This window comes from Petromyzon marinus, unplaced genomic scaffold (genome assembly GCF_048934315.1).
Source record: "Petromyzon marinus isolate PM22_M1 ecotype Great Lakes invasive population unplaced genomic scaffold, UKy_Petmar_22M1.pri1.0 PM_G_Scaffold_10, whole genome shotgun sequence".
Lineage (NCBI taxonomy): Eukaryota > Metazoa > Chordata > Hyperoartia > Petromyzontiformes > Petromyzontidae > Petromyzon > Petromyzon marinus.
This window is the reverse complement of record NW_027422651.1, coordinates 2621564-2632123: the sequence shown is the minus strand read 5'-3', so window position 1 is coordinate 2632123 and position 10560 is coordinate 2621564. Positions and strand designations below refer to the sequence as shown.

At 51.1% G+C, this 10560-nt stretch overlaps 1 protein-coding gene across 1 annotated transcript; it reads left to right on the top strand.

Annotated features, from left to right (window-relative positions):
• Positions 1-6288: 6288 nt before the first annotated feature.
• On the top strand, positions 6289-8909 carry LOC116937096 (potassium voltage-gated channel subfamily A member 3-like). Its single transcript, XM_076059371.1, has one exon. It carries the CDS (start codon positions 6725-6727, stop codon positions 8111-8113), a length of 1389 nt encoding a protein of 462 aa, XP_075915486.1. The 5' UTR covers positions 6289-6724; the 3' UTR covers positions 8114-8909.
• Positions 8910-10560: the final 1651 nt, after the last annotated feature.

Below are 10560 nucleotides of genomic sequence, written 5' to 3'. Positions count from 1 at the left end.
TCTTCACCCGGCTCGCCACTTTGTAACTTTGTTTTATTGTAAATATTCACGCAGTTTTTATTTTCTTTTGTTAGCAGGCCAAGCCCGCTTGAGCTGCTATACCGCTCTTGTTATCAGAAGCGACCTGCCCACAACAACACAAGGTGAGGCTTTGTCAACGTGTGTGAATGTTTTTACTTAAAACTTTGGTGACTGCAGGAATTAATATTCTTGGTTCTTTCGGTAAAGTCACGTAGATAGAAAATAAAATAAAAGATAATAAATTTAATGAAAAATAAAAAAATTAAAAATGAAGCAATAAACCCACGACGTTTCGATCGCAACACAAGTGGTCTTTATCTTATTGAATTTAATCTGTTATTTTTATTTTCTATCTACGTGACTTTACTGAAAGAACCAACAATATGTGCGTCAATGTCTATTGGTCAAAGACGCTAAGCGCGTGCCGCTGTTGACTCTGAATGTGTGGAGGGGAACACCTTCACCACGGGGAGAGAGAGACAGAGACACGGGTAGCCTCGGCTATGTTGATTGATCCTCGATTCATTATTTGGTGGCGTGAGGAAGAATTAATGCTGAGCAGATGAAGGTGGCCAGGCATGGTTCTGGTCACACCACCACCTGTTTACCCATGGCAGTGTGTGACAGTGTCAAGTTTGTGTTTGCAGTAAAGTCTATTAACTCTGTTGAACACGGAGGTTATATCAAAACAATAGTTTATTTTTGTTTTCCTATGGAACTCTTTATAAGAATGGAGTCAGCACACACATTCAGCTGAAGTCGGATCTGTTCATCCCAGCATTCAAGGACATCTGAGCCTGGATTCACACCTCTAAGTTGCGATTGAATGTTAATTAATGCATTTCTGCATAACACAAATAGTGTTGTTTTCAACACCCTTTGCTATGTCAGCTGAATTTAGTGATGTTGGTGGTGGTGGTGCTGATGGTGATGTTGGTGGTGCTGGTGATGTTGGTGGTGATGTTGGTGGTGGTGATGTTGGTAGTGGTGATGTTGGTGGTGGTGGTGGTGATGTTGTTGGTGGTGATGTTGGTGCTGATGGTGATGTTGGTGGTGATGTTGGTGGTGGTGGTCATGGTGATGTTGGTGGTGGTGATGTTGGTGGTGGTGATGTTGGTGGTGGTGGTGATGGTGGTGATGTTGGTGGTGGTGGTGGTGATGTTGGTGGTGGTGATAATGTTGGTGGTGGTGATGTTAGAGGTGGTGATGGTGGTGGTGATGTTGGTGGTGGTGGTGATGTTGGTGGTGATGATGTTGGTGGTGGTGATGTTGGTGGTGGTGATGTTGGTGGTGGTGATGGTGGTGATGTTGGTGGTGGTGATGGTGGTGGTGGTGATGTTGGTGGTGGTGATGTTGGTGGTGGTGATGTTGTGGTGGTGATGTTGGTGGTGGTGATGGTGGTGGTGGTGATGTTGGATGGTGGTGATGGTGGTGGTGGTGATGTTGGTGGTGGTGATGTTGGTGGTGGTGGTGGTGATGTTGGTGGTGGTGGTGATGTTGGTGGTGGTGGTGATGTTGGTGGTGATGTTGGTGGTGGTGATGTTGGTGGTGGTGGTGATGTTGGTGGTGGTGGGGATGTTAGTGATGGTGATGTTGGTGGTGGTGGTGATGTTGGTGGTGGTGATGTTAGTGGTGGTGGTGATGTTGGTGGTGGTGGGGATGTTGGTGGTGGTGATGTTGGTGGTGATGTTGGTGGTGGTGGTGGTGATGTTGGTGGTGGTGATGTTGGTGCTGATGGTGATGTTGGTGGTGGTGATGTTGGTGGTGGTGGTCATGGTTATTTTGGTGGTGGTGGTGATGGTGGTGGTGGTGATGTTGGTGGTGGTGGTGATGTTGATGTTGGTGGTGGTGGTGATGGTGGTGGTGGTGGTGATGGTGTTGGTGGTGGTGATGTTGGTGATGTTGGTGGTGGTGATGTTGGTGGTGGTGTTGGTGGTGGTGGTGATGTTGGTGGTGGTGATGTTGGTGGTGGTCGTGATGTTGGTGGTGGTCGTGATGTTGGTGGTGGTGATGTTGGTGGTGGTGATGTTGGTGGTGGTGGGGATGTTGGTGGTGGTGATGTTGGTGGTGATGTTGGTGGTGGTGATGTTGGTGGTGGTGATGTTGGTGGTGGTGGTGATGTTGGTGGTGGTGGTGGTGGTGATGTTGGTGGTGGTGGGGATGTTAGTGGTGGTGATGTTGGTGGTGGTCGTGATGTTGGTGGTGGTGATGTTGGTGGTGGTGATGTTGGTGGTGGTGGGGATGTTGGTGGTGGTGATGTTGGTGGTGATGTTGGTGGTGGTGATGTTGGTGGTGGTGGTGATGTTGGTGGTGGTGATGTTGGTGATGGTGGTGTTGGTGATGTTGGTGGTGATGGTGGTGGTGGTGATGGTGGTGATGGTGATGTTCATGGTGGTGGTGATGGTGGTGGTGATGTTGGTGGTGGTGATGGTGATGTTTGTGGTGGTGATGGTGATGTTGGTGGTGGTGATGGTGGTGGTGGTGATGGTGGTGGTGGTGATGTTGATGTTGGTGGTGGTGGTGATGGTGGTGGTGGTGATGGTGTTGGTGGTGGTGATGTTGGTGATGTTGGTGGTGGTGATGTTGGTGGTGGTGTTGGTGGTGGTGGTGATGTTGGTGGTGGTGGGGATGTTAGTGGTGGTGATGTTGGTGGTGGTCGTGATGTTGGTGGTGGTGATGTTGGTGGTGGTGATGTTGGTGGGGATGTTGGTGGTGGTGATGTTGGTGGTGATGTTGGTGGTGGTGATGTTGGTGGTGGTGATGTTGGTGGTGGTGATGTTGGTGGTGGTGGTGATGTTGGTGGTGGTGGGGATGTTAGTGGTGGTGATGTTGGTGGTGGTGATGTTGGTGGTGGTGATGTTGGTGGTGGTGGGGATGTTGGTGGTGGTGATGTTGGTGGTGATGTTGGTGGTGATGTTGGTGGTGGTGATGTTGGTGGTTGTGGTGATGTTGGTGGTGGTGATGAGGTTGGTGGTGGTGGTGATGTTGGTGGTGGTGATGGTGGTGGTTGTGATGTTGGTGGTAGTGATGTTGGTGGTGGTGATGTTGGTGGAGATGTTGGTGGTGGTGATGTTGGTGGTGATGTTGGTGGTGATGGTGATGTTGGTGGTGGTGGTGATGGTGATGTTGGTGGTGCTGGTGATGTTGGTGGTGGTGGTGATGTTGGTGATAGTGATGTTGGTGGTGGTGGTGGTGATGTTGGTGCTGATGGTGATGTTGGTGGTGGTGATGTTGGTGGTGATGATGTTGGTGGTGGTGATGTTGGTGGTGGTGATGTTGGTGGTGGTGATGGTGATGTTGGTGGTGATGTTGGTGGTGGTGATGTTGGTGGTGGTGATGTTGGCAGTGGTGGGGATGTTGGTGGTGGTGATGTTGGTGGTGGTGATGTTGGTGGTGGTGGTGATGGTGGTGATGTTGGTGGTGATGTTGGTGGTGGTGATAATGATGTTGGTGGTGGTGATGTTGGTGGTGGTGATGTTGGTGGTGGTGGTGATGTTGGTGGTGGTGGGGATGTTAGTGGTGGTGATGTTGGTGGTGGTCGTGATGTTGGTGGTGGTGATGTTGGTGGTGGTGATGTTGGTGGTGGTGGGGATGTTGGTGGTGGTGATGTTGGTGGTGATGTTGGTGGTGATGTTGGTGGTGGTGATGTTGGTGGTTGTGGTGATGTTGGTGGTGGTGATGAGGTTGGTGGTGGTGATGTTGGTGGTGATGATGTTGGTGGTGGTGATGTTGGTGGTGGTGATGTTGGTGGTGGTGATGGTGATGTTGGTGGTGATGTTGGTGGTGGTGATGTTGGTGGTGGTGATGTTGGCAGTGGTGGGGATGTTGGTGGTGGTGATGTTGGTGGTGGTGATGTTGGTGGTGGTGGTGATGGTGGTGATGTTGGTGGTGATGTTGGTGGTGGTGATAATGATGTTGGTGGTGGTGATGTTGGTGGTGGTGATGTTGGTGGTGGTGGTGATGTTGGTGGTGGTGGGGATGTTAGTGGTGGTGATGTTGGTGGTGGTCGTGATGTTGGTGGTGGTGATGTTGGTGGTGGTGATGTTGGTGGTGGTGGGGATGTTGGTGGTGGTGATGTTGGTGGTGATGTTGGTGGTGATGTTGGTGGTGGTGATGTTGGTGGTTGTGGTGATGTTGGTGGTGGTGATGAGGTTGGTGGTGGTGGTGATGTTGGTGGTGGTGATGGTGGTGGTTGTGATGTTGGTGGTAGTGATGTTGGTGGTGGTGATGTTGGTGGAGATGTTGGTGGTGGTGATGTTGGTGGTGATGTTGGTGGTGATGGTGATGTTGGTGGTGATGTTGGTGGTGGTGGTGATGGTGATGTTGGTGGTGCTGGTGATGTTGGTGGTGGTGGTGATGTTGGTGATAGTGATGTTGGTGGTGGTGGTGGTGATGTTGGTGCTGATGGTGATGTTGGTGGTGGTGATGTTGGTGGTGGTGGTCATGGTGATGTTGGTGGTGGTGGTGGTGATGGTGGTGGTGGTGATGTTGGTGGTGGTGATGTTGATGGTGGTGATGTTGGTGGTGGTGATGTTGGTGGTGGTGGTGATGGTGGTGATGTTGGTGGTGGTGATGTTGGTGGTGGTGGTGATAATGATGGTGGTGGTGGTGATGTTAGTGGTGGTGATGGGGGTGGTGATGTTGGTGGTGGTGGTGATGTTGGTGGTGATGATGTTGGTGGTGGTGATGTTGGTGGTGGTGATGTTGGTGGTGGTGATGGTGATGTTGGTGGTGGTGATGTTGGTGGTGGTGATTATGGTGGTGATGGTGATGTTGGTGGTGATGTTGGTGGTGGTGATGTTGGTGGTGGTGATGTTGGCAGTGGTGGGGATGTTGGTGGTGGTGATGTTGGTGGTGGTGGTGATGTTGGTGGTGATGATGTTGGTGGTGGTGATGTTGGTGGTGGTGATGTTGGTGGTGGTGATGGTGATGTTGGTGGTGGTGATGTTGGTGGTGGTGATGTTGGTGGTGATGGTGGTGGTGATGGTGATGTTGGTGGTGATGTTGGTGGTGGTGATGTTGGTGGTGGTGATGTTGGCAGTGGTGGGGATGTTGGTGGTGGTGATGTTGGTAGTGGTGATGTTGTTGGTGGTAATGGTGATGTTGGTGGTGATGTTGGTGGTGATGATGGTGGTGGTGGTGATGATTGATGATGTTGGTGGTGGTGGTGGGAATGTTGGTGGTGATGATGTTGGTGGTGGTGATGATGTTGGTTGGTGGTGGTCGTGATGTTGATGTTGGTGGTGGTGGTGGGGGTGTCGGGTGGGACAGAACAGGGCAAGGTTCCTATATAATTGGCCACTGATGTTATCCATTGCCGGGAGTTGAACTCAGGTGGATGGGGTCATGGCTCAGTGTTCTAACCACTGCACCGGTGCTTCATCCACGTTACAGACTTGAGTCTCAGCAGCTGCTGAGGAGGCCCACTGAGCTTAGTGCAGCTCTGTTGCAAAGACGACCGCAGCCCAAGGCCACCGCCTGTTGCAGGACATTGCAAGTGTGTAGAGATGCGCCTGCTGACAACAGCAAAAACAACTTACTTCCACGAAATAGTTTAAACGTTAAATTTTGATTTAAAGCTTTCGTGACTGCAGTGATTCATATTCTTAGCTCTTTTGGTAAAGTCACGTTGAAGGGAAACAATAAAATAATACAATATATAAAACATATAGGAATAGGTTTTACCCTTTTAACTGGCACAAAAAACTGACACCTTTATTCAAAGCATCATGTTTGCAATAACCACAACACAAGCAGTCAAAATGCAAACAAAAAAGACAACTCTGATAATAATATCCACTGTCCTTGAATTTTGGCGTCTTCTGGTCCAACACCAGTGGAGACTAGGCTCTAAGAAAAGCCGTCTCGGGTGTGGACCAGAAGACGTCAAAATTCAAGGAAAGTGCCAATATTATTATCAGAGTTGTCTTTTTTGTTTGCATTTTGACTGCTTGTGTTGTGGTTATTGCAAACATGATGCCTTGAATAAAGGTGTCAGTTTTTGTGCCAGTTAAAAGGGTAAAACCTATTCCTATATCTTGTTACTGGCAAAGGAGGTCTCATAATATATATGAAACTATTATTTTATTGTGTCTCCTTCAACGTGACTTTACCGAAAGAGCTAAGAGTATAGTTTAAACGTTGTTCTCAAGGCTGTGTGATGCACCGAGTCGGAGTGTGACTCTTCCAGTCTGAGTGACAGCCAGAGGAGCGCAGAACGCGCCCGAGAGTCCAACCCAGGGGTGGGCAAATTTCTTGACTCACGGTGCCACCAATGGGTTCTACAATTTGACAAGAGGGTGCCGGGCCAGGAACAGACGGATGGAGTTCTAGATTTGAAGCTTTCGTGACTGCAACGATCCATACTCTTTGGTTCTATTCGGTAAAGTCACGTAGGTAAAAAATAAAATAACAAAAATCACAACGTTTCGGTCCCTTCACCTGATGAAGGCCGCTTGTGTTGTGGCCGAAACGTCGTGATTTTTGTTATTTTATTCTTACCTACGTGACTTTACCGAATGGAACCAAAGAGTATTTACAGCCACTCTTACTTATACGAAACATACAATTTCATTCCTGTGCCGCCGCCGCTGATTTCCCGCGTATATTTTTTTACCCCACGTGGCTTTGTACCCACTGACATTTCTCGCTGTCGAAATCCGCCGCCTGCCAGCCTGACCCCTCCCCCCCGCCCCCAGACGCCATGGACGAGGCGGCGCCGCTCGAAGCCGGCGCCGGGACGGCAGCGCCGCTGACGCGCGAGGACTGCGGGAGGATCGTCGTTAACGTGTCGGGGCTGCGCTTCGAGACGCGGCTCGAGACGCTCGAGCGGTTCCCGGACACCCTCCTGGGCGACCCCGGCAAGAGGTCGCGCTTCTACGACCCCCTGCGCGACGAGTACTTCCTGGACAGGAACCGGCCGAGCTTCGACGCCATCCTCTGCTACTACCAGTCCGGCGGGCGGCTCAGGCGGCCGGCCAACGTCTCAGTCGACGTGTTCGGCGAGGAGATCGAGTTCTTCGAGCTCAGCGGCGAGGCCGTGGTCAAGTTCCGGGAGGACGAGGGCTTAATCCAGGAGGAGGAGGAGGAGCCGCTGCCATCGGACGAGTTCCAGCGGCGGGTGTGGCTGCTGTTCGAGTACTCCGAGAGTTCCGTCCCGGCCAGGGGAATTGGCATCGTTTCCGTACTGGTCATTCTCATCTCCATCGTCGTATTCTGCCTCGAGACTCTGCCTGAATTCAGGGACGAGAATAGACGGAATTTTCTCCCGGCAAAGGACGTCAACGACACGCGGGTCGAAAGTACGGATCGCAGCCCTTTCACCGATCCATTTTTTATTATGGAAACCATTTGCATCATTTGGTTTTCCTTTGAGCTGCTGGTGAGGTTTTTGACGTGTCCCAACAAACCAGGATTTTTCAAAAGCGTCATGAACATCATCGACATCGTGGCCATTCTGCCCTTCTTCGTTACCCTCGGCACGGAGATGGCCAAGCGCCGGGGCCGTGGCCAGCAGGCCACGTCGCTGGAGATTTTGAAGGTGATCCGGCTGGTGCGAGTGTTCCGTATATTCAAGATGTCCAGGCACTCCAGGGGCTTGAAGATTCTGGGCCGGACTTTGAAGGCGAGCACGAGAGAGCTGGGCCTGTTCGTGTTTTTCCTCCTCGTCGGCGTCGTCCTCTTCTCCAGCGCCGTCTACTACGCCGAGGCCGACCAACAAAACTCGGAGTTCCGCAGCATCCCCGACGCCTTCTGGTGGGCCGTCGTAACGATGACGACGGTGGGCTACGGCGACATGTGTCCCGTGACCGCGGTGGGCAAGATCGTGGGCTCGCTGTGCGCCGTCGCCGGCGTGCTCACCATCGCCCTCCCCGTGCCCATCATCGTCTCAAACTTCAACTACTTTTACCGCCGCGAGGCGCACGGCGACGAGCGCCTCGCGGACCGCCCGGCGGAAGCCGTCCACGGGCAGGTCCAAATACACGGAGATGCACCACGGTGTGAGCAACGACGTTGCCTTCGAGGTGAAGATGCTCCTGCAAGCCGCTCGACCGCAACTGCGTCGACAAGAGGCGTCGAGGCCGATGTCTGATGCCCCCGCTTTCCAAGTCGTCACGGAATGCCATCGATGTTCTTGGTTCTCTCGGTAAAGTCACCACGTGGAAGGGAAACAATAAAAAAATTAAAATTTTCTTGCTGCGGTTTTCATAACCTGACGACGATTGCTCGTGTCGCGGTCGAAACGTCGTGAGAATTTTATTGTTTTATATATTTTCATTATTTTATTGTTTCTCTTCTACGTGGTGGCGACTTTACCGAAAGAACCAAGAATATGAATCTCTGCAGTCACGAAAGCTTCACATCAAAAAGAAATGCCTTGAGTGAATGTTTCAAACAAGCGACGTAACGCAACTCCTGCTAACGTCCGCGGCGAGTGAAACCGCAGTGGCTTCCTGTCGTGCCGCGTTGCTTTGTGGTGAACGCGTGCCAACATCGCTTACCTGTCACGCCACCGCCCCCTGTCGCTGCGCTTTAACGGTCGAGTGGGAAATTTGAGTGACGTAAAATGAATGTTTTTTTTTTAAATCAACTTCATGTCCGCGAAACGCAAGTGTTTCCGTGTACATGGTTGTCAGTGTGGCGTTATTTTGGAAGGACGTTCGCAGTGAAAACCAAGCCACCCACCCGCCCGCATTTTGCAAGCGCACCATGCAAAGGCTGCCAACGCGAACATTCCTTCCCCTCTGTGGCCACAACGCAGCCGGGTTCACGGCTTACAGTGGGGTGGTCAGTCTTAATGCAGATCTGGGATGAGTTCAATGTCGGCTTTATCACAAACTGCAATGGCTTGTGTAGAGCAATGTCAAATGAAGGTTAATGTTACCCCACGTTTATCCGCTAGGGAATTCATTTCCAACTCGTAACGACGTGGCACTTTGGTTCGTCGTGTTGCCTGCGCTGTGAAGGCAGACGCGATGAGGCGTTGCACTCGCTCGGGGAAACCCGGCCAACCTGAGCTCGAGTCCGGTGCACAGTTCACGTGTTTGTGGCGAGTGATACCTGAACGGGTCAGCAATCTGCGCTGGGCAGCGTGGTGAAGTTTGTATAAAACAAGCCTCATGGCCTGCCACGTTCGCACCAAGGCGACAGCTCCCCCCATATTTGAGAATGGTACGAACATCGTCTCTCTAGTCATAGGATAGAAGTCCCCCACCCACCCTCATCTTTGAGAACAGTTTCAACATCTATAGTCTTGGGTTCTTTCAGTAAAGTCACGTAGATTGAAAAATAATTTAAAAAATGAATACAAATGTAGTGCCGTGAATTCACTCGGACGACAACCGCCTTTCTTCCACTGTCACTTTTATTCCATCGTTCCGCACACACAGTAATTCTCCTCTTCGGGCTCCGCCAACTCGGACACTCTGATTCACCTCAGCACCGTCCGCTCATACTCCTCCCACACACAGTGGTTCTCTCTCTATCTCCTCACACACAGTGTCTCCGCTATCTCTTCACACGCAGTGACTTCCTCTATCTCCGCACACACAGTGACTTGTCTGTCTATTCACACAGTGACTCTATCTATCTCCGCACACACAGTGACTTGCCTGTCTATTCACACACAGTGACTCTATCTATCTATTCACACACAGTGACTATCTATCTCCGCACACACAGTGACTCTATCTATCTCCGCACACACAGTGACTTGCCTGTCTATTCACACACAGTGACTCTATCTCTGCACACACAGTGACTCTATCTGTAACTCTCCCTGTACCTATCTCCGCCGTAACTACCTCTCCACTAACGCTAACTCTCCCTGTCGCTATTTACTGTCCTTTGGGTTCGGCTCTCAATCTATTCTTCCCTAACATTTGCCAGCTCTCCTCTTCGTATCTCTCCACCTCTCGCCAACAACTGCCCAACAACAACTCAACTCCCCGTTCAAATCACCTAGCGTTTTATCCCCTTTTCAATTAGCCTTAATTAATTGCCACGTGGCTCGCTGGCATTTTCCCACCAGCTCCCACCTGTCCAACGGCCAGACTTCGCGACGCCGTCACTTAACGCTAACAGCCTCTTGACCAATCACAGCCCTCGTGCCATGACTCCTTTAATTACTTCGCTTTGTTTACGCCACCCGTGACTCGACCACCTGCTCGACCTTATGTGACCCACTCTGCTTGTATGTCTGTATGTACTGTATGTGGCCAATTTAATTATGCGTATCGTTTACCCCACTACATCACCCCCCCCCCCCCCCCCCCCCCCCCCCCGTGATGAAAGAACCTAGCCGTTCCCGGCTACGATATACTCGAATTGGAGTAGTGGAGTGAAGCGGACGTAACGATGAAAACATATATACATAACGCATTCGCAACACATAACCATTTTGTACAACCACACAACGACACGCACACAACACCTTTATACAGAATTCCCAAACCCCCAAAGTCAACGTATTGTATTCCTCCTGAAACGGGTTTCCGCTGCCGGCCCATCTCCCCTGCACGGGACACCCTGCGGTAAGGG

Coding starts and splice junctions, on each gene's coding strand:
- LOC116937096 (XM_076059371.1), top strand. CDS start 6,725: ATGGACGAGGCGGCGCCGCTCGAAGCCGGCGCCGGGACGGCAGCGCCG.